The sequence below is a fragment of the Argopecten irradians genome, chromosome 1, assembly GCF_041381155.1.
Source record: "Argopecten irradians isolate NY chromosome 1, Ai_NY, whole genome shotgun sequence".
Classification (NCBI taxonomy): Eukaryota; Metazoa; Mollusca; class Bivalvia; order Pectinida; family Pectinidae; genus Argopecten; species Argopecten irradians.
The window spans coordinates 63,181,933-63,207,600 of record NC_091134.1 but is presented as its reverse complement, the minus strand read 5'-3'; the positions used below and the strand labels follow the sequence as shown (position 1 = coordinate 63,207,600).

The 25,668-nt window shown below is 32.8% G+C and overlaps 2 protein-coding genes across 5 annotated transcripts in view; one reads left to right on the top strand and one right to left on the bottom strand.

Moving 5' to 3' along the window:
• Nucleotides 1-399: 399 nt before the first annotated feature.
• On the top strand, nt 400-22,024 carry LOC138304821 (baculoviral IAP repeat-containing protein 7-like). Its single transcript, XM_069245131.1, has 6 exons — nt 400-487; nt 1,174-1,349; nt 1,546-1,672; nt 2,264-2,398; nt 16,196-16,327; nt 17,461-22,024. The coding sequence occupies exons 1-6, from the start codon at nt 457-459 to the stop codon at nt 17,658-17,660; spliced, it is 801 nt and encodes a 266-aa protein (XP_069101232.1). The 5' UTR covers nt 400-456; the 3' UTR covers nt 17,661-22,024.
• The window catches only part of LOC138304798 (radixin-like), a 47,248-nt gene continuing 43,129 nt past the window's right edge, over nt 21,550-25,668 (bottom strand). For all 4 annotated transcript variants that reach the window (XM_069245076.1, XM_069245106.1, XM_069245087.1 and 1 more), the window contains one exon: nt 21,550-25,394. In XM_069245076.1, coding sequence (XP_069101177.1) covers nt 25,230-25,394 — 165 coding nt within the window. In that variant the 3' untranslated portion in view covers nt 21,550-25,229. The remainder of the gene's footprint in view (nt 25,395-25,668) is intronic.

Here is a 25,668-nt window from a genome sequence, read left to right as displayed (position 1 = left end):
ACAGATCATTTTGAGACCGCTGTAGGCACCATGCTAGGGGGTATGTCATCAGCTGCAGCAACAGGATATGATGGGAGGGGAGACAACTCTAAAGATTTTTTACAAGATGAAAAACATAACAGTTTTGAAAGAAGTTGCAAAGAACAGAATGTTACTAGGAATACAAACTCACCTAGTGTGAATATCCAACAAAATACAAACTCTCCAAATCTTAATGTTCCACAAAATACAAACTCTCCAATTGGTAATAATTCTCTGGATACAAACTCTCAAAATGGGTATAATTCTAGAAATACAAATTCTGCTAATGGACAAGGAGCAACGGCAAATACATCAAATTCTAGTCAGACATCAGCCAGCGCTATTAGGAAACAGTAAAATAACAAAAGAGTCCTTAAGTTAAAACGACGAGGGACTTTCCGAAACTGGCCAGCACGACTTCAACAGTCGCCAGAAATGATGTCAGGAGCAGGATTTTTCTATTCAAGTAAGCTGAGAAAGAGTATATATAAATTCTTGTATACATTTGTAAGATTCATTCACACAATGTTACAAGGTAAAAATATGTTGTCTGTTTACGTCATAAAAACAGCATTTTATGACGTGTATGTGTGTAGAGTTATGTTAGCTACATGTAGCTATCAATTTTTCTGTTTTGTGTCTTACTCAACCGCAATTACACACTGTACTTAAAAACAGATTGTAAAATTCATTGAAAAAAAATCATTTATACAATTTAAGATGTGTTGAATGGCACCTGACCTGGTTTTATTCTAGGTCTTAATATTAGGGCGTTATTTCTAAAATACAACATGTACGCGAATGTAACCATATCAGTATAGTGTCGCGCCAGTCTTTGAGTTAAACTGATTAATTAGTATAATTTTGATGATGAAAACCATGATTAAAATTAAATATGCTGTCCTATTTAATAAGTATGTGAATCATTGTGTTAATTAAATGTCATGATTAATTGTCAAAGGGGGAGATAACTCATTTACTTTATGTTCCATTTAATACTTTGTGTTACTATCTCGGCTCTAATTGTCACCTGTAAGCTGCCCTGCTATTTAGGTTAAATGAGACAAACGGAGATAGTTAAAGTTCTACATTTGTATGAAAACAATTTTAGCATTAGCCATATATATTTTCAATGTTGGATACATTTTTTAGTGAACGGAGACAGTGTTAGATGCTATGTGTGTGGAATTGGGTTGAGAAATTGGGACAAAGATGATGATCCTTGGGTAGAACATGCAAGGTGGTCACCAAATTGTTCTTACGTCCTTGATAAGAAAGGTCGAGCCTTTGTTAATCTTGTCCAAGAAGCTGTTCGTAATGCCGAGTTGGTGAGTAGTGTGCCTTATTATAGAATCAATGCAATATATTGATTCTGTCTCTAATTCAAGCTCATCATAAAAAATTGAGTGAGAAAGTAAACAAAAAAAATGCCTAAAAATGATACACATGTAATACAAAAGTTTATTGCACATTTTTTGTTTATAATTGATACAAATGTTATTTTGTACATTCCTGCCATTGCAGCAAGAAGCATTAAGGGAAAATAATGAACGACATGGGAACAATGCAGCAGCTCCAGGTACAGGTTATGCTCAGTCAGAAACAGATAACACAAATACGCAGAATAATGTGGCTACATCACAAACCTCAGGTATGTACTATCAAAAGCATTTTCTTTCTTGTGAAATTCTCACAAAATAACTGAATTTCAATAGTATCTTAGCTATGCCTTTAGATTATATAAACAAAGACATACTATGATGTGTGGAAGTTCCCCCTTTACATGTTTAGGTAACCTCTACATGCTTGTCGTTTCAACTTGTTGTGATGCAGAAATCATGAAAGAACTTTGATTTTAGTGCGAATAGCTGGATCTTTGTGACATAAACAATGAACAATGGATTATATTTACTAGAGTAATGGATTTTTTTCGCCTTGAATATCAGATATTATCAACAAAAAGAAAAGATTGGTGCCACACTTCTTACTTTAACCTTAATAAAAAATAACTATAAAAGAAAAAAATTCAAAATGATACATGAGACTGATTATCCTGCTATCATGCTAGACACTTACACACTGTCTGTCATTCATTTAAGAAAGAAAAACAAAAACGAACCATAAAATTTCTTGCTATACTTGTATATGAAGACTTTGCATACCCATTTATAGTTAAGATTTATAATTAATGTTCTTACCATTGTTGTGTGTTTTTCAATCATTTTATTGGATTTTTTTGTAGGACGACGTGATCAGTTCCCGTCTGATGCAGAGAGGAAAAATCCACTCCTTTGTGATGCGGCCCAGAGTGTGTTAAATATGGGCTACTTGCCTCGTGTCATCAAACAATGTATAGATGAGCTTCTGAAGCTTGAAGGTAGGATGTTGTATTGATGTCATTTCATATTGTTCATTATAATACAAGATAAGTAAGGTTAAATAGATCAACATTTTATACATATAATGCAATCTTTTATTATCATACCCACTATGCTTTAAATATAAAATAACGATTTTAACGTTGTGTGAATGACAATTATGATGAGGATGAAAATAGTTACTGGTAATGTGAATGATAATTATGATGAGGATGTAGAAAAACAAATTTTTTATAATAGAATTGTTCATTATAATACAAGATAAGTAAGGTTAAATAGATCAACATTTTATACATATAATGCAATCTTATATTATCATACCCACTATGCTTTAAATATAAAATAACGATTTTAACGTTGTGTGAATGATAATTATGATGAGGATGAAAATGGTTCCTGGTAATATGAATGATAATTATGATGAGGATGAAAATAGTTACTGGTAATGTGAATGATGATTATGATGAGGATGGAAATGGTTACTGGTAATGTGAATGATAATTATGATGAGGATTAAAATGGTTACTGGTAATGTGAATGATAATTATGATGAGGATGAAAATGGTTACTGGTAATGTGAATGATGATTATGATGAGGATGAAAATGGTTACTGGTAATGTGAATGATGATTATGATGAGGATGAAAATGGTTCCTGGTAATGTGAATGATAATTATGATGAGGATGAAAATGGTTACTGGTAATGTGAATGATGATTATGATGACGATGGAAATGGTTCCTGGTAATGTGAATGATGATTATGATGAGGATGAAAATGGTTACTGGTAATGTGAATGATAATTATGATGAGGATGAAAATGGTTACTGGTAATGTGAATGATGATTATGATGAGGATGAAAATGGTTACTGGTAATGTGAATGATGATTATGATGAGGATGAAAATGGTTACTGGTAATGTGAATGATAATTATGATGAGGATGAAAATGGTTACTGGTAATGTGAATGATGATTATGATGAGGATGGAAATGGTTCCTGGTAATGTGAATGATGATTATGATGAGGATGAAAATGGTTACTGGTAATGTGAATGATGATTATGATGAGGATGAAAATGGTTCCTGGTAATGTGAATGATGATTATGATGAGGATGAAAATGGTTCCTGGTAATGTGAATGATAATTATGATGAGGATGAAAATGGTTCCTGGTAATGTGAATGATGATTATGATGAGGATGAAAATAGTTTCTGGTAATGTGAATGATGATTATGATGAGGATGAAAATGGTTCCTGGTAATGTGAATGATGATTATGATGAGGATGAAAATGGTTACTGGTAATGTGAATGATGATTATGATGAGGATGAAAATAGTTTCTGGTAATGTGAATGATGATTATGATGAGGATGAAAATAGTTACTGGTAATGTGAATGATGATTATGATGAGGATGAAAATGGTTACTGGTAATGTGAATGATGATTATGATGAGGATGAAAATAGTTACTGGTAATGTGAATGATAATTATGATGAGGATGAAAACAATTTCTGGTAATGTGAATGATGATTATGATGAGGATGAAAATGGTTCCTGGTAATGTGAATGATGATTATGATGAGGATGAAAATAGTTACTGGTAATGTGAATGATAATTATGATGAGGATGAAAACAATTTCTGGTAATGTGAATGATGATTATGATGAGGATGAAAATGGTTCCTCGTAATGTGAATGATGATAGGATGAGGATGAAAATGGTTCCTGGTAGTGTGAATGATGATTATGATGAGGATGAAAATGGTTACTGGTAATGTGAATGATAATTATGATGAGGATGGAAATGGTTACTGGTAATGTGAGTGATGATTATGATGAGGATGAAAATGGTTCCTGGTAATGAATGATAATTATGATGAGGATGAAAATGGTTACTGGTAATGTGAATGATGATTATGATGAGGATGAAAATGGTTCCTGGTAATGTGAATGATGATTATGATGAGGATGAAAATGGTTACTGGTAATGTGAATGATGATTATGATGAGGATGAAAATGGTTACTGGTAATGTGAATGATGATTATGATGAGGATGAAAATGGTTACTGGTAATGTGAATGATAATTATGATGAGGATGAAAATGGTTACTGGTAATGTGAATGATGATTATGATGAGGATGAAAATGGTTACTGGTAATGTGAATGATAATTATGATGAGGATGGAAATGGTTCCTGGTAATGTGAATGATGATTATGATGAGGATGAAAATGGTTCCTGGTAATGTGAATGATGATTATGATGAGGATGAAAATGGTTACTGGTAATGTGAATGATAATTATGATGAGGATGAAAATGGTTACTGGTAATGTGAATGATAATTATGATGAGGATGGAAATGGTTACTGGTAATGTGAATGATGATTATGATGAGGATGAAAATGGTTCCTGGTAATGTGAATGATAATTATGATGAGGATGAAAATGGTTACTGGTAATGTGAATGATAATTATGATGAGGATGGAAATGGTTACTGGTAATGTGAATGATGATTATGATGAGGATGGAAATGGTTACTGGTAATATGAATGATGATTATGATGAGGATGAAAATGGTTCCTGGTAATGTGAATGATGATTATGATGAGGATGAAAATGGTTCCTGGTAATGTGAATGATGATTATGATGAGGATGAAAATGGTTCCTGGTAATGTGAATGATGATTATGATGAGGATGGAAATGGTTACTGATAATGTGAATGATGATTATGATGAGGATGAAAATGGTTCCTGGTAATGTGGATGATGATTATGATGAGGATGAAAATGGTTACTGGTAATGTGAATGATAATTATGATGAGGATGGAAATGGTTCCTGGTAATGTGAATGATAATTATGATGAGGATTAAAATGGTTACTGGTAATATGAATGATGATTATGATGAGGATGAAAATGGTTACTGGTAATGTGAATGATGATTATGATGAGGATGGAAATGGTTCCTGGTAATGTGAATGATGATTATGATGAGGATGAAAATGGTTACTGGTAATGTGAATGATGATTATGATGAGGATGAAAATGGTTCCTGGTAATGTGAATGATGATTATGATGAGGATGAAAATGGTTCCTGGTAATGTGAATGATGATTATGATGAGGATGAAAATGGTTACTGGTTATGAGAATGATGATTATGATGAGGATGAAAATGGTTACTGGTAATGTGAATGATGATTATGATGAGGATGAAAATAGTTACTGGTAATGTGAATGATGATTATGATGAGGATGAAAATGGTTCCTGGTAATGTGAATGATAATTATGATGAGGATGAAAACAATTTCTGGTAATGTGAATAATTATGATGAGGATGGAAATGGTTCCTGGTAATGTGAATGATGATTATGATGAGGATGAAAATGGTTCCTGGTAATGTGAATGATGATTATGATGAGGATGAAAATGGTTACTGGTAATGTGAATGATGATTATGATGAGGATGAAAATGGTTCCTGGTAATGTGAATGATGATTATGATGAGGATGAAAATGGTTCCTGGTAATGTGAATGATGATTATGATGAGGATGAAAATGGTTCCTGGTAATGTGAATGATGATTATGATGAGGATGAAAACAATTTCTGGTAATGTGAATGATGATTATGATGAGGATGAAAATGGTTCCTGGTAATGTGAATGATGATTATGATGAGGATGAAAATGGTTCCTGGTAATGTGAATGATGATTATGATGAGGATGAAAATGGTTACTGGTAATGTGAATGATGATTATGATGAGGATGAAAATGGTTCCTGGTAATGTGAATGATGATTATGATGAGGATGAAAATGGTTCCTGGTAATGTGAATGATGATTATGATGAGGATGAAAATGGTTCCTGGTAATGTGAATGATGATTATGATGAGGATGAAAATGGTTCCTGGTAATGTGAATGATAATTATGATGAGGATGAAAACAATTTCTGGTAATGTGAATGATGATTATGATGAGGATGAAAATGGTTCCTCGTAATGTGAATGATGATAGGATGAGGATGAAAATGGTTCCTGGTAATGTGAATGATGATTATGATGAGGATGAAAATGGTTACTGGTAATGTGAATGATGATTATGATGAGGATGAAAATGGTTACTGGTAATGTGAATGATGATTATGATGAGGATGAAAATGGTTCCTGGTAATGTGAATGATGATTATGATGAGGATGAAAATGGTTACTGGTAATGTGAATGATAATTATGATGAGGATGAAAATGGTTACTGGTAATGTGAATGATGATTATGATGAGGATGAAAATGGTTACTGGTAATGTGAATGATGATTATGATGAGGATGAAAATGGTTACTGGTAATGTGAATGATGATTATGATGAGGATGAAAATGGTTACTGGTAATGTGAATGATAATTATGATGAGGATGAAAATGGTTACTGGTAATGTGAATGATGATTATGATGAGGATGAAAATGGTTACTGGTAATGTGAATGATGATTATGATGAGGATGGAAATGGTTACTGGTAATGTGAATGATAATTATGATGAGGATGAAAATGGTTACTGGTAATGTGAATGATGATTATGATGAGGATGAAAATGGTTACTGGTAATGTGAATGATGATTATGATGAGGATGAAAATGGTTACTGGTAATGTGAATGATAATTATGATGAGGATGAAAATGGTTACTGGTAATGTGAATGATGATTATGATGAGGATGAAAATGGTTCCTGGTAATGTGAATGATGATTATGATGAGGATGAAAATGGTTACTGGTAATGTGAATGATAATTATGATGAGGATGAAAATGGTTACTGGTAATGTGAATGATGATTATGATGAGGATGAAAATGGTTACTGGTAATGTGAATGATGATTATGATGAGGATGAAAATGGTTACTGGTAATGTGAATGATGATTATGATGAGGATGAAAATGGTTCCTGGTAATGTGAATGATGATTATGATGAGGATGAAAATGGTTCCTGGTAATGTGAATGATGATTATGATGAGGATGAAAATGGTTCCTGGTAATGTGAATGATAATTATGATGAGGATGGAAATGGTTACTGGTAATGTGAATGATGATTATGATGAGGATAAAATGGTTCCTGGTAATGTGGATGATGATTATGATGAGGATGAAAATGGTTACTGGTAATGTGAATGATAATTATGATGAGGATGGAAATGGTTCCTGGTAATGTGAATGATAATTATGATGAGGATTAAAATGGTTACTGGTAATATGAATGATGATTATGATGAGGATGAAAATGGTTACTGGTAATGTGAATGATAATTATGATGAGGATGAAAATGGTTCCTGGTAATGTGAATGATGATTATGATGAGGATGAAAATGGTTACTGGTAATGTGAATGATGATTATGATGAGGATGAAAATGGTTCCTGGTAATGTGAATGATGATTATGATGAGGATGAAAATGGTTCCTGGTAATGTGAATGATGATTATGATGAGGATGAAAATGGTTCCTGGTAATGTGAATGATGATTATGATGAGGATGAAAATGGTTACTGGTAATGTGAATGATGATTATGATGAGGATGAAAATGGTTCCTGGTAATGTGAATGATGATTATGATGAGGATGAAAAATGGTTCCTGGTAATGTGAATGATAATTATGATGAGGATGAAAACAATTTCTGGTAATGTGAATATTATGATGAATAATTAATGATGAGGATGGAAAATGGTTCCTGGTAATGTGAATGATGATTATGATGAGGATGAAAATGGTTCCTGGTAATGTGAATGATGATTATGATGAGGATGAAAATAGTTCTGGTAATGTGAATGATGATTATGATGAGGATGAAAATGGTTCCTGGTAATGTGAATGATGATTATGATGAGGATGAAAATGGTTCCTGGTAATGTGAATGATGATTATGATGAGGATGAAAATGGTTCCTGGTAATGTGAATGATAATTATGATGAGGATGAAAATGGTTCCTGGTAATGTGAATGATGATTATGATGAGGATGAAAATGGTTCCTGGTAATGTGAATGATGATTATGATGAGGATGAAAATGGTTCCTGGTAATGTGAATGATGATTATGATGAGGATGAAAATGGTTCTGGTAATGTGAATGATGATTATGATGAGGATGAAAATGGTTCCTGGTAATGTGAATGATGATTATGATGAGGATGAAAATGGTTCCTGGTAATGTGAATGATGATTATGATGAGGATGAAAATGGTTCCTGGTAATGTGAATGATAATTATGATGAGGATGAAAATGGTTCCTGGTAATGTGAATGATGATTATGATGAGGATGAAAATAGTTACTGGTAATGTGAATGATGATTATGATGAGGATGAAAATGGTTCCTGGTAATGTGAATGATGATTATGATGAGGATGAAAATGGTTACTGGTAATGTGAATGATAATTATGATGAGGATGAAAATGGTTCCTGGTAATGTGAATGATAATTATGATGAGGATGAAAATGGTTCCTGGTAATGTGAATGATGATTATGATGAGGATGAAAATGGTTACTGGTAATGTGAATGATGATTATGATGAGGATGAAAATGGTTCCTGGTAATGTGAATGATGATTATGATGAGGATGAAAATGGTTACTGGTAATGTGAATGATGATTATGATGAGGATGAAAATGGTTCCTGGTAATGTGAATGATGATTATGATGAGGATGAAAATGGTTACTGGTAATGTGAATGATGATTATGATGAGGATGAAAATGGTTACTGGTAATGTGAATGATGATTATGATGAGGATGAAAATAGTTACTGGTAATGTGAATGATGATTATGATGAGGATGAAAATAGTTACTGGTAATGTGAATGATGATTATGATGAGGATGAAAATGGTTCCTGGTAATGTGAATGATGATTATGATGAGGATGAAAATGGTTACTGGTAATGTGAATGATAATTATGATGAGGATGAAAATAGTTACTGGTAATGTGAATGATGAATTATGATGAGGATAGATGAAAATGGTTACTGGTAATGTGAATGATGATTATGATGAGATGAAAATGGTTCCTGGTAATGTGAATGATGATTATGATGAGGATGAAAATGGTTCTGGTAATGTGAATGATGATTATGATGAGGATGAAAATGGTTACTGGTAATGTGAATGATGATTATGATGAGGATGAAAATGGTTACTGGTAATGTGAATGATGATTATGATGAGGATGAAAATGGTTACTGGTAATGTGAATGATGATTATGATGAGGATGAAAATGGTTCCTGGTAATGTGAATGATGATTATGATGAGGATGAAAATGGTTCCTGGTAATGTGAATGATAATTATGATGAGGATGAAAATGGTTACTGGTAATGTGAATGATAATTATGATGAGGATGAAAATGGTTACTGGTAATGTGAATGATGATTATGATGAGGATGAAAATGGTTTCTGGTAATGTGAATGATAATTATGATGAGGATGAAAATGGTTACTGGTAATGTGAATGATGATTATGATGAGGATGAAAATGGTTACTGGTAATGTGAATGATAATTATGATGAGGATGAAAATGGTTACTGGTAATGTGAATGATGATTATGATGAGGATGAAAATGGTTACTGGTAATGTGAATGATGATTATGATGAGGATGAAAATGGTTCTGGTAATGTGAATGATAATTATGATGAGGATGAAAATGGTTACTGGTAATGTGAATGATAATTATGATGAGGATGAAAATGGTTCCTGGTAATGTGAATGATGATTATGATGAGGATGAAAATGGTTCCTGGTAATGTGAATGATGATTATGATGAGGATGAAAATGGTTACTGGTAATGTGAATGATGATTATGATGAGGATGAAAATGTTACTGGTAATGTGAATGATGATTATGATGAGGATGAAAATGGTTCCTGGTAATGTGAATGATGATTATGATGAGGATGAAAATGGTTCCTGGTAATGTGAAATTAGATGATAAAGATGATGATGAAATATGAGGATGAAAATTTCCTGGTAATGTGAATGATAATTATGATGAGGATGAAAATGGTTCCTGGTAATGTGAATGATGATTATGATGAGGATGAAAATGGTTCCTGGTAATGTGAATGATGATTATGATGAGGATGAAAATGTTCTGGTATGTGATATGAGAGATGAATGGTTCTGGTAATGTGAATGATGATTATGATGAGGATGAAAATGGTTCCTGGTAATGTGAATGATGATTATGATGAGGATGAAAATGGTTCCTGGTAATGTGAATGATGATTATGATGAGGATGAAAATGGTTCCTGGTAATGTGAATGATGATTATGATGAGGATGAAAATGGTTCCTGGTAATGTGAATGATGATTATGATGAGGATGAAAATGGTTCCTGGTAATGTGAATGATGATTATGATGAGGATGAAAATGGTTCCTGGTAATGTGAATGATGATTATGATGAGGATGAAAATGGTTCCTGGTAATGTGAATGATGATTATGATGAGGATGAAAATGGTTCCTGGTAATGTGAATGATGATTATGATGAGGATGAAAATGGTTCCTGGTAATGTGAATGATGATTATGATGAGGATGAAAATGGTTCCTGGTAATGTGAATGATGATTATGATGAGGATGAAAATGGTTCCTGGTAATGTGAATGATGATTATGATGAGGATGAAAATGGTTCCTGGTAAATGTGAATGATGATTATGATGAGGATGAAAATGGTTCCTGGTAATGTGAATGATAATTATGATGAGGATGAAAATGGTTCCTGGTAATGTGAATGATGATTATGATGAGGATGAAAATGGTTCCTGGTAATGTGAATGATGATTATGATGAGGATGAAAATGGTTCCTGGTAATGTGAATGATGATTATGATGAGGATGAAAATGGTTCCTGGTAATGTGAATGATGATTATGATGAGGATGAAAATGGTTCCTGGTAATGTGAATGATGATTATGATGAGGATGAAAATGGTTCCTGGTAATGTGAATGATGATTATGATGAGGATGAAAATGGTTCCTGGTAATGTGAATGATGATTATGATGAGGATGAAAATGGTTCCTGGTAATGTGAATGATGATTATGATGAGGATGAAAATGGTTCCTGGTAATGTGAATGATAATTATGATGAGGATGAAAATGGTTCCTGGTAATGTGAATGATGATTATGATGAGGATGAAAAATGGTTCCTGGTAATGTGAATGATGATTATGATGAGGATGAAAATGGTTCCTGGTAATGTGAATGATGATTATGATGAGGATGAAAATGGTTCCTGGTAATGTGAATGATGATTATGATGAGGATGAAAATGGTTCCTGGTATAATGTGAATGATGATTATGATGAGGATGAAAATGGTTCCTGGTAATGTGAATGATGATTATGATGAGGATGAAAATGGTTCCTGGTAATGTGAATGATGATTATGATGAGGATGAAAACAATTTCTGGTAATGTGAATAATTATGATGAGGATGAAAATGGTTCCTGGTAATGTGAATGATGATTATGATGAGGATGAAAATGGTTCCTGGTAATGTGAATGATGATTATGATGAGGATGAAAATGGTTCCTGGTAATGTGAATGATGATTATGATGAGGATGAAAATGGTTCCTGGTAATGTGAATGATGATTATGATGAGGATGAAAATGGTTCCTGGTAATGTGAATGATATTATGATGAGGATGAAAATGGTTCCTGGTAATGTGAATGATGATTATGATGAGGATGAAAATGGTTCCTGGTAATGTGAATGATGATTATGATGAGGATGAAAATGGTTCTGGTAATGTGAATGATGATTATGATGAGGATGAAAATGGTTCCTGGTAATGTGAATGATGATTATGATGAGGATGAAAATGGTTCTGGTAATGTGAATGATGATTATGATGAGGATGAAAAATGGTTCCTGGTAATGTGAATGATGATTATGATGAGGATGAAAATGGTTCCTGGTAATGTGAATGATGATTATGATGAGGATGAAAATGGTTCCTGGTAATGTGAATGATGATTATGATGAGGATGAAAATGGTTCCTGGTAATGTGAATGATGATTATGATGAGGATGAAAATGGTTCCTGGTAATGTGAATGATGATTATGATGAGGATGAAAATGGTTCCTGGTAATGTGAATGATGATTATGATGAGGATGAAAATGGTTCCTGGTAATGTGAATGATGATTATGATGAGGATGAAAATGGTTCCTGGTAATGTGAATGATGATTATGATGAGGATGAAAATGGTTCCTGGTAATGTGAATGATAATTATGATGAGGATGAAAATGGTTCCTGGTAATGTGAATGATGATTATGATGAGGATGGAAAATGGTTACTGGTAATGTGAATGATGATTATGATGAGGATGAAAATGGTTACTGGTAATGTGAATGATGATTATGATGAGGATGAAAATAGTTACTGGTAATGTGAATGATGATTATGATGAGGATGAAAATAGTTACTGGTAATGTGAATGATGATTATGATGAGGATGAAAATAGTTACTGGTAATGTGAATGATGATTATGATGAGGATGAAAATAGTTACTGTATGTAATGATAATATGGAAATGTACTGGTAATGTGAAAATGACTGTAATGTGAATGATAATTATGATGAGGATGAAAATAGTTACTGGTAATGTGAATGATAATTATGATGAGGATGAAAATGGTTACTGGTAATGTGAATGATAATTATGATGAGGATGAAAATGGTTCCTTGTAATGTGAATGATAATTATGATGAGGATGAAAATGGTTCCTGGTAATGTGAATGATAATTATGATGAGGATGAAAATGGTTCCTGGTAATGTGAATAATTATGATGAGGATGAAAATAGTTACTGGTAATGTGAATGATAATTATGATGAGGATGAAAATAGTTACTGGTAATGTGAATGATAATTATGATGAGGATGAAAATGGTTCCTGGTAATGTGAATGATGATTATGATGAGGATGGAAATGGTTCCTGGTAATGTGAATGATGATTATGATGAGGATGAAAATAGTTACTGGTAATGTGAATGATAATTATGATGAGGATGAAAATGGTTACTGGTAATGTGAATGATAATTATGATGAGGATGAAAATGGTTACTGGTAATGTGAATGATGATTATGATGAGGATGAAAATAGTTACTGGTAATGTGAATGATAATTATGATGAGGATGAAAATGGTTCCTGGTAATGTGAATGATAATTATGATGAGGATGAAAATGGTTCCTGGTAATGTGAATGATAATTATGATGAGGATGAAAATGGTTACTGGTAATGTGAATGATGATTATGATGAGGATGAAAATGGTTCCTGGTAATGTGAATGATGATTATGATGAGGATGAAAATGGTTCCTGGTAATGTGAATGATGATTATGATGAGGATGAAAATGGTTCCTGGTAATGTGAATGATAATTATGATGAGGATGAAAATGGTTCCTGGTAATGTGAATGATGATTATGATGAGGATGAAAATAGTTTCTGGTAATGTGAATGATGATTATGATGAGGATGAAAATGGTTCCTGGTAATGTGAATGATAATTATGATGAGGATGAAAATGGTTCCTGGTAATGTGAATGATTGATTATGATGAGGATGAAAATGGTTACTGGTAATGTGAATGATGATTATGATGAGGATGAAAATGGTTACTGGTAATGTGAATGATGATTATGATGAGGATGAAAATAGTTACTGGTAATGTGAATGATGATTATGATGAGGATGAAAATAGTTACTGGTAATGTGAATGATGATTATGATGAGGATGAAAATAGTTACTTGTAATGTGAATGATAATTATGATGAGGATGAGAAAATAGTTACTGGTAATGTGAATGATAATTATGATGAGGATGAAAATAGTTACTGGTAATGTGAATGATAATTATGATGAGGATGAAAATGGTTCCTGGTAATGTGAATGATAATTATGATGAGGATGAAAATGGTTCCTGGTAATGTGAATGATAATTATGATGAGGATGAAAATGGTTCCTGGTAATGTGAATGATAATTATGATGAGGATGAAAATAGTTACTGGTAATGTGAATGATAATTATGATGAGGATGAAAATAGTTACTGGTAATGTGAATGATAATTATGATGAGGATGAAAATGGTTCCTGGTAATGTGAATGATGATTATGATGAGGATGAAAATGGTTCCTGGTAATGTGAATGATGATTATGATGAGGATGAAAATGGTTACTGGTAATGTGAATGATAATTATGATGAGGATGAAAATGGTTCCTGGTAATGTGAATGATAATTATGATGAGGATGAAAATGGTTACTGGTAATGTGAATGAATAATTATGATGAGGATGAAAATAGTTACTGGTAATGTGAATGATAATTATGATGAGGATGAAAATGGTTACTGGTAATGTGAATGATAATTATGATGAGGATGAAAATGGTTCCTGGTAATGTGAATGATAATTATGATGAGGATGAAAATGGTTCCTGGTAATGTGAATGATGATTATGATGAGGATGAAAATGGTTACTGGTAATGTGAATGATGATTATGATGAGGATGAAAATAGTTACTGGTAATGTGAATGATAATTATGATGAGGATGAAAATAGTTACTGGTAATGTGAATGATAATTATGATGAGGATGAAAATGGTTCCTGGTAATGTGAATGATAATTATGATGAGGATGAAAATGGTTCCTGGTAATGTGAATGATAATTATGATGAGGATGAAAATAGTTACTGGTAATGTGAATGATAATTATGATGAGGATGAAAATGGTTCCTTGTAATGTGAATGATAATTATGATGAGGATGAAAATGGTTCCTGGTAATGTGAATGATAATTATGATGAGGATGAAAATGGTTCCTGGTAATGTGAATAATTATGATGAGGATGAAAATAGTTACTGGTAATGTGAATGATAATTATGATGAGGATGAAAATAGTTACTGGTTATGTGAATGATAATTATGATGAGGATGAAAATGGTTCCTGGTAATGTGAATGATGATTATGATGAGGATGGAAATGGTTCCTGGTAATGTGAATGATGATTATGATGAGGATGAAAATAGTTACTGGTAATGTGAATGATAATTATGATGAGGATGAAAATGGTTACTGGTAATGTGAATGATAATTATGATGAGGATGAAAATGGTTACTGGTAATGTGAATGATGATTATGATGAGGATGAAAATGGTTACTGGTAATGTGAATGATAATTATGATGAGGATGAAAATGGTTCCTGGTAATGTGAATGATAATTATGATGAGGATGAAAATGGTTCCTGGTAATGTGAATGATAATTATGATGAGGATGAAAATGGTTCCTGGTAATGTGAATGATGATTATGATGAGGATGAAAATGGTTACTGGTAATGTGAATGATGATTATGATGAGGATGAAAATAGTTACTGGTAATGTGAATGATAATTATGATGAGGATGAAAATGGTTCCTGGTAATGTGAATGATAATTATGATGAGGATGAAAATGGTTCCTGGTAATGTGAATGATAATTATGATGAGGATGAAAATGGTTCCTGGTAATGTGAATAATTATGATGAGGATGAAAATAGTTACTGGTAATGTGAATGATAATTATGCTGCTATTACAAGAGAAATATGAGCCATTTGATAACGAGGTTCACTCAGATTGAAGACTATAATTAACAGTAAACACACACCATCAATTTATGAATACGTTTTATCCTTTACTGTGATTTTTTTGTATACATAGGTTGGCATTCGATGAGTGGGAAGAAGTTGATGAAGATGATAATGGAGAAGGAAGAAGTAGGAGATTTAGATCCTGTAATGTCTGTGGTCCCAACACAGCGACCTCCCAAACCTAACACAGACAAAACATCAGGTAAGCTTTATTGACACTGCTTAATGAGGATAATGTCATATAATAGGAACCTTGATTTAAGTATGTACAATTATGTAACAACAAGAGTCAAAAATCATGGACAAAGGGTGAATGATCAACATCTTCATTACATCAGAACCAGTCTTGGAGAAGGGTTTTACACCAGACAAAGGATGGGTAAATTATCATGATTTTACACCAGACAAGGATGGATAAATTATCATGATTTTACACCAGACAAAGGATGGGTAAATTATCATGATTTTACACCAGACAAAGGATGGGTAAATTATAATGATTTTACACCAGACAAGGATGGATAAATTATCACGATTTTACACCAAAACAAAGGATGGGTAAATTATAATGATTTTACACCAGACAAGGATGGATAAATTATCATGATTTTACACTAGACAAAGGATGGGTAAATGATTATCATAGTTTTACACCAGACAAAGGATGGGTAAATTATCATGATTTTACTCCAGACAACGGATGGGTAAATGATTACCATGGTTTTACACCAGACAAAGGATGGGTAAATGATTACCATGGTTTTACACCAGACAACGGATGGGTAAATGATTACCATGGTTTTACACCAGACAAAGGATGGGTAAATGATTACCATGGTTTTACACCAGACAAAGGATGGGTAAATGATTACCATGGTTTTACACCAGACAAAGGATGGGTAAATGATTACCATGGTTTTACACCAGACAAAGGATGGGTAAATGATTACCATGGTTTTACACCAGACAAAGGATGGGTAAATGATTACCATGGTTTTACACCAGACAAAGGATGGAGGACATCATATGTTTTATACCAGAATTTGTACATGATGTAATGAAAATTTAATGCATGACAAAATACAATTAAAAAATGAAATAAGAGTTATCTCCCCTTAGACTTTATTTTAAATCAATGGAATGGGTAATAATTGGATATAATGCAAACTTTGTGTTTTAAGCACAGGGTTGTACTGTATTTGCTCTTTACACGTGGTTTACGAATGTACTTTTATTACAAGGCAAAAAAGAAATTAAAAAAGGGGGTGGGAATGAAACAGAATTAATTTGTAAGCATGTATAGCCATTAAAAGTTTACATTTGTTTCTTTCACAGTTCCAAAAGCTCGACTGGAACAGGAGAATGCTGCCCTGAAGGAGAGAACTTCTTGCAAAATTTGTCTCCAAAATATTGTGTCAATTGTCTTTCTGCCATGCGGGCATCTTGTGAGTTGTGCCCAGTGTGCCCCCGCTCTAAAAGTATGCCCTATCTGTCGAGGACCTATGAAGGCCACAGTTAGGGTGTCTTTTGGTTAAAGATCAGGAAAGCTATATATTACTGTAATGAACCAAATAAGTGGTCTTTATTGTAAAACAAATATGGACCTTCAAATGGAAATATGTACCATTTCCCTGTTTAAAGACAACAACCCTTGAGAAAGGGCTTGTCACCAGGATCTTATGAGGTGTTGTAGTGGAGAAAGAAAATATTGAAAAGACAAATATTTACTTTGTGCCAATTCACAATGTGCAATATCATTTATAAGCCAGTGATATCCTGTGGACTCTCCATATTTTATATTTAAATCAGCGGAGGTCGTGTAAAAATGGATGCAAATGCACTAAGTTGAAATAGAAAGATAAGAGATGGAAAACATCAGGATGGATCAGATAATCTTATGAAAATGAGCTACAATAACCATTATGTGAAATATTAGAATCATCTGTATTTCAGACTTGATAACAAATATGTAAATAGATATGTGATAGTACAAGTGATGTCATTCATGATGTAAATATGTTAGATAATGACAACATGAGGAAGGCTATTACAGGTAAGGTAATAATATAGTATAACAGTATTGATACTTTGATACGATGGAGGCAGGATGGGTAAAGAATGTGAAGAGCTCATCAGCCCATTTGCTTATTTTGATTACAATTTGATTCGGTGTCCTTCGTCAACTAATCACAGCTGCTTTGCAACCCTTGATGCATATGATTTAAATTCATTTGATTGGTCACTTTGACAGTATCTGGATTGATTGTTTCCAATGCTGTAGGAGGGCACATGTTCTCTGTCAAATGTGGGAGGGTACAGACTGTTTAGTTGATTACATCTCGATCTCTCTGCAGTATGACTAATTAATGTCAAATCTTATAAAATGATCCACTAATTATGTACATGTATATGGTGAGTGTGTGTTTGTTTTTATGTGATAAATATTAATTCACTGATAATGTGATTGGTAGGTTTATTGAAATCAAAGTATGAAAAAAAACTAAAACAAAACAAATAAACAATGAAATGTGAACCAGAAGAGAGAAAACATTGTCAGTATCATTGTTTTATGTGAAGAATAATAATTCAGTTAATGTATATTTTTATATGGAAAAGCAAAGATATTGTAAGTGATTATTAATCTTGTATATCATTGGTGTGTGTAACTGGTACTTAGGACTTATTGATCATTTTCATCTTAATTATTCTTTTTGTCTTTACATAAGTTTCTTTACTGCATGATGTGCCAATATGTTCAGTTTATATTTTACAGACCATATATTGTTTTAGACAAATAGACAAAGGTTAGTGGTGCTTCTCGTTGGTCAGTCTGAATCGGAGATGACCTGGCCCGATACCAAACGGTGACGGCTTATTCCATGTTTTGACATAGGACTGCGCTCTGGCCCTAAACCAGACATTTATGTGTCATAATGTATAAGTCTGGTGTCAGGGCCAGAGTATCTCGGGCTAATATTGTTTCTACTGTGGCCCATATTGTTTCTTTAAGCCTTCTACAGAGTACGACAGCCAGCACTAGACTCCTGTCACTTACAAGTCTGGTATATATTTGGACCTGTGTGAGCTCAGGCTAGCTTTTACACAGCTACTCTCCATTCCTAAGCATTATAAATGCATATGTATATCACTCACACTTGTAAATGCACATGTATATCATTGTTGAAGGGAACTTTTGTTAATAAATGTTATTCAAATTTGTATATCCCAGAGAACAGGAAAAAGGAATTTTCAGCGTTTTTGTTATATCTGATAAGTCTATAGCTGATACCTGATAAATACTATTGATGACTTCAATAATGAGACAGTTGATAATTATGTAATAGACATACCAAACCTCTCTACAATTCATTTGGTAATTTATTCTAAGAATATAATTTACTAAACCATTAATCATTACCAATTAAAAACTTTACTAAACTGCTATTCATTCACATTTTCATTTTTCCACAAAATTTAATATTACTGAACTGGGTTACTGAATTCTGAGCCTTTCACATACAATTAAAATTGTTGTCTAATTCAACAATGACACTACATTTTTATGTTATCATGCTTTTTACAAATGCTTTTTAGTTTATTGCTTTCATTGCATTTATAATGATTGCTGATTTTAGTTAGCCTTGTGCCAATATGAATTTGTCTTTCTTGATCCAAACTTTAAAATGCAAAAAATGAATCGTTTGTACAGTAATAGTGAATTTTATGTGTGTTTAATGAATACTTGTGTGATCATGGCAGGCAGCTATAGTTTACTGTAGATGTTAGTTTGTTTGGTTTATTTACTTTATACATTACATTGTATCTAGATTTGAATAAGTATTAATAATACCTGTATAAAGTATATAAATTAATGTTGGAATGGTGATGACATTTTTTTTTCCTTTCTTTATGCCTCAATAAAATGATAAGCATGACTATGATAGACACTGTCATTTTCATTGACCTTTGTGACTTTGATAGTCATGTCTGACAGCTATAACTGCAATCACGACAGCTATTTGATTAAATACATAACCTCAACCTGACTCCATTTAATAATCTTAATATACATCCTACCTTCAGAATATTGAAAAGTACTTATGAAGTTGCGGAGCATGCATGCTTACCAGTTAACATTTTTGTTTCGGCAGTGAATTTATCCAAATAACAGCGATCAAACTGCAAATGTATGACTTCATGTGTTAATAAGGGTTGTTATGGGAATATTTTCTTGTCTTATCATAGGTTGGTCTTCAGATACATTATTTATTATACATCAATTTTTGTAACAATGATAATACGCCACAAACATGCCCTTCATCAAAACTAGGTCATTTTCTTCAACATGATCTCTTGCTTCAGCGATCGTTATTTTCGGAATTCATACAGTGCAATACACTGTAGCTTGATATATTTCCAATGTTATTGTCCGAGAATAAGCATTGGGATCTTGTATTGTACAGGTTACCAGAATCAGACTTCTAATTTGATTTGTCAAATTCTGTGTAAAATTAACCTCATTAAGAAGCCATCAACAGATGTTCACTTGTTTGATTAGTGGCCATAGTAATAAACCCTTTTTACAATCACTAGTTTAAATTGTCTCCCCTCCTTCTGTGGTACTCGGAACAAGGTGACCATTTTTGTGCTGGTCCTAGACAATGAACACATGTAAAATGTGCATACTCGAAGAAAGTCTTGCCTAATTCAAGACCACACCTACATATGTCAATCTTTAAGAGTTTGTGTAAACCGGATGTCACCTGTACCAGCATATTTGGCCAGGTTTTATTACCATAGATTAAAGAGGAAAATGTGCTGGAATACACAGGGATCCGGATTAAATACGTTATACTGTAGTACTTCATGTAACAGATCAGGTAATATTGCATCCCATGCTGGGGACAAATTGACACAGTGATTTCATAGTATGTTATATTATCGTGTGATTATACGGTTTTACCTTGTTTAAAAAGTGGATCTGGTGATTTTATACTTGTATGCCTGTGTCACACACGTAAAAGTCCATCAGGATTTATACTTCAAATAATACTTTAACAAATGGTCGAACCAGTTGTTCCGAATAAACGAAATGGCTCAGCAGCTACCTCAAATGACCTTAGTGTTTGAGTGACAGATTAAATAAATTCAATTATGTATATCTGGTCTTTTCATATCACTGAGTTACCTCCCCTAGCGACATTGTTTTGTGAGCAAAACTTGTGTTGTTTTCTTCGAAAAGTATGATGCGACGTTATGATCCCAAAAACACAACATCACAAGGATAGATAATACTGTAATATGCAAGGATGGAATAGGAAAATTCTTATAATGACTGTAGGTGTCCATATGTATAAATCTATATGTAATACAGTACTTGTGTTTCCTATATACAGAGCTCCTAATAAATAACACAACCCAATCTACCATTACTCCAATGATTTTATTTTGACAATTACATATCATTATTCATTTAATAGATGGTATACATTATTTTTCCATGAGACATTTTGGATTAATAATAACTACAATACTATTACTTGGAGCAAACATTTCCATATCTATGACAAAGCCATGACTTACAAATAGTTCCGAGCAATGCATTTGTTGATCTTGTGTTAATGATTTAAGTACAGAAAACATTGTAGAGTCCATCTTTTGTGACGGTCACAAACAGCTAACATAGAAAACAAATTTACAAGCCTTTGTCAATCTCTTTCGACACGAGAGCTGATACTAACAAAACTTTCATTGTTAAAGCTACAAGCCTTTGTCATTTCTTGTTTCTGATGAGTATAGATAAAATTCAGGCAAGATAATTTGGTACATAACACAGCCTTATCGTCTGTCATTACAACACGTTTTAACTTAAAAAAAAATAAAAAAAAAAAAAAAATAATGAAATTACAAACAGTACAAATCCATCATTGATTTTGCTTTATGAAAGGATGTTGAATTTGACAAGCTTCCTACAAGCAGAAATACTGCATAGCTAAACTTAGCATGATAATATCAGGCATCGCACAAATCAAAGGCATGAAATCCTGATCATAAGTAAAGGCTGTTCCTAACCGTCGCCTATACTGTCATAATGACCGGACAGACGTTAAATTCTAAGGCTTGCTTGTTGATGAGAAACATTCCTTTTATCTTTACATTTTATATTTCAGGCATAATCTTAAATTTGGTGGTGTTAGTTCTAGAGATACAGTAAATAGAAAAGACTCCAGACCTGTATAAATACAACATAGATTTGTCTTGTCCAGTTAACAACTCTGGTCCAGCCTGACCATGGTAAATAAAAAACAACCCTTTTATATCTCACAAGCTTTATGTATCGGTGAAGGGGATGTTACTAGCAAAATGATCTGAATTCCATGTATACCTATGAACACAGGATTTGTTTCCCTAAGTCACAAATTAATATTATTAAACTGAATATGATGTCACCGATATCTGTAAATGAATATGATGTCTGTGAACATACAGATAAAGCACTTATTTCCTTCTTTACATTACACTTTACACTCCAAACAAACTGTATTGCAAGAACCGTAATGTTTTAGTAGATATGTCAAGAACACTTGAGAACCATTTAATGTTAAGTAAGTACTATTCATTTCCTCAATGACGACAGCATTGGCTGGTTCAGTTTCCTGTAGATAAAATCTTGTCTAGTATCAATTAATTAATCACAATATTCGTAAATAAGCAAAAAAAAAATTTCTGAAATACAAGTTTAAATTGTCGAAATTTGTTTACAAATGAACAATATATAAACATCTGTTCAATACTTTTCAACCCTTAAAAACATTATACAATTGTAATTTAAAGTAAATAGTTGAGAAAAATAGTGATTTTGTCAGATATATATACTTCTATATTTCCTTATGTACATGTTTGTATGGAATGAAGAATTCTTGTTCCATTTCATGGCCGTAGACATTTCTATAAATATGGTATAAAGCACTAGATTTTTTACTTACAGCTGTAAATACTCAATAACACAGTAATATCCTTATAGTTCTTTCAACATGACACACTCTGCTTAAACTTACAACTCTTTTGAGTAAAGTACAGATATATGAAAGCTAAACAAAGACGTGTATAAAAGAACTCTAAAATGATGATGAGGACAATGAAAAGATTGATGATTAAGTTTGTTCTTTATAATGTGGGGATGCTAACTAGATAATATATATATTATATATAACAACGCTTCAGCTATGACAAAAGATACCATCCAAAACATGAAAATGAAATACACATGTAAATATATGACAAAATCAATTTCCAATCACATAAAAAATTAACAAAAAAGTCATATTAATACAGTAGAAATATAATAAATTGAATACATTTTCTGTGTATAATTTTAACTAAATAATGGAAACGATATTAAGGGCAGGTATTTACTTTCTTTTCCATGCTTGAAAGTCGTCTTTTCAATTTGGTTTCAGCAGGATATGGGAAATTTCTAAATATATTTTCTGTAATTACTAACCAATCCTAGACTACTGGAATGGACAATGCGGCATGTAGCAGACGACATGCCTCTAAAATCATACAGGTGTCTCAATAACACAGTCAATCAACATTAATATGCATAGAAAAATTCGTAAACAAACTTAAAGGGACATTTCAGTCCAAGAGAACATTAAAATTTGTACATATATCGGACAAAAACTAGCTCTGATGGAAATTAGATCAGTCAGTTTTACTGTGATATGCCAGAAAATCCCATGGTGGTGAAATGCGTGTGAAACGTTCAAACTCGCTCGCCGTCCGCCATTACACTTTGTGGTCGAACTTCTTGTATGCCGAACCCTGTCCCTTGCTCGTAGAGTAGTGTTACTTTTGTCTAGAACTGCTCAAATCGCTCTGACAGTAGTGTGTTTACCTTATTATGGTGAATTGACTTACCTTAAAAATCATTTTATCAACTCCACAGTGGTTATGTAGTTCATTTGTTTAACGTGCATGACTTTTGCTCAGGTATGGGTACAGCGTACATATTGTACCTGCTTAATCGGATTGATCAACGATTTGTAATTTCAACGGTATAAATTAAAATACTAAACCATGACGTGGAATTGGTCAATATTTTATGTTGTATGTTTCATAAGAAATGTAGAACAATACGTTTATGTTATATTTTGCTTCTTGGTTATGTAAAAGAATTAGCCTGAGTGAATTGTCCCTTTAATGCATATCCATGAAAAAAGTTCTTTCTAAAAGACAAGGAAAAATATGCTGAAAATTAAAATGCCTGTACATACTGAAGTAAATTAAGGGTTAGAAAGATTTAAGCGTAGATGAAAATTGTCAATAATTCTTTGATTTTATTGTTTCAAGGAAGTATTGGATACAGGCTTAATGTCTGTGATCTTAAATCTTTTGATTAAACAAACACAATTCTTTTTCTTAATTAGGTGTAACTCTAATTTATATAATATTGTCAGAAATCACCCTCTATATACCATATTAAACAGGACACAAACGGCCATGATGCTGATCTAAGTACCTCAAAAACATCCTTTCTTTAATAATTAAAAACGGACAAGGCATTTGCAAGCGAGAGTCCGAATAGCAGTGCATGATTATACATATATATTCATAATATACTATAGATCCAGATTTTGAAATTAATTTATCATTGTAGAAAGAAGTGAAGGAAAGAGAAGAGGAATTAGGCGAGAGACAGTAACCCGGACCAATCCCACAGTGCACCATTCTGTTAACCAACAGACAACTGGTATAAACGTCTATATACCTTTATATACTTCAATATTTACACAAGAGGAAACTCAAATATCAAGAGTACTTTTGCTATCTCCATATTAAACTGTCATCACATCCCTTTATACGTACATGTAAAATGTCATACAGATTTAATATATATATATATATTACATATATACTTGCAACAAACTGATATGAATCCTCTATACATTCTCAAGTAAAAAATAAACATTTGTTCTGGAGATGCGTTTCCTTTCTGTTCCGTGAGTCTACAATATAACACCAACTGTCTCTGGACGAGGCCATCTCAACAACAGTGTGTCACTACACCAATCACATTAATATCTGGCATCATGTCTCTCTTAAAGACTCTCAAACTCGTCCACTCGTTTCTTGGTGTTGCCCTGTCGGATCTGTTTTAGCGTCTTGTACTTGTCACGTCCTTGCTTGACATTCTCTGTGTGTAGGAGGTCATTTTGTGTTTCCTTTCCTTCAATCTTGGCCTTCTCAAGCTCTGCACTTAGAGACTGAAATATAGCAGCAAATCAAATACATGTACATTTGTACTATGATAGTATTCACAAGAGCAAATACATGTACAATGTTATATGTTTACCAAAATTCACCACATCAAATATATGTACCACAGTAATTTTTACAAAATTCAACAGATGTATAACATTGAAAATCACAAGATTTAACAGAGAACAGAAAGCTTTACAAACTACTTAATCTCACAAGTTCAAATTTGAGTATAGATTTAGTAATTGAAAATGACACCAAAAAAACAATGCAAACTAC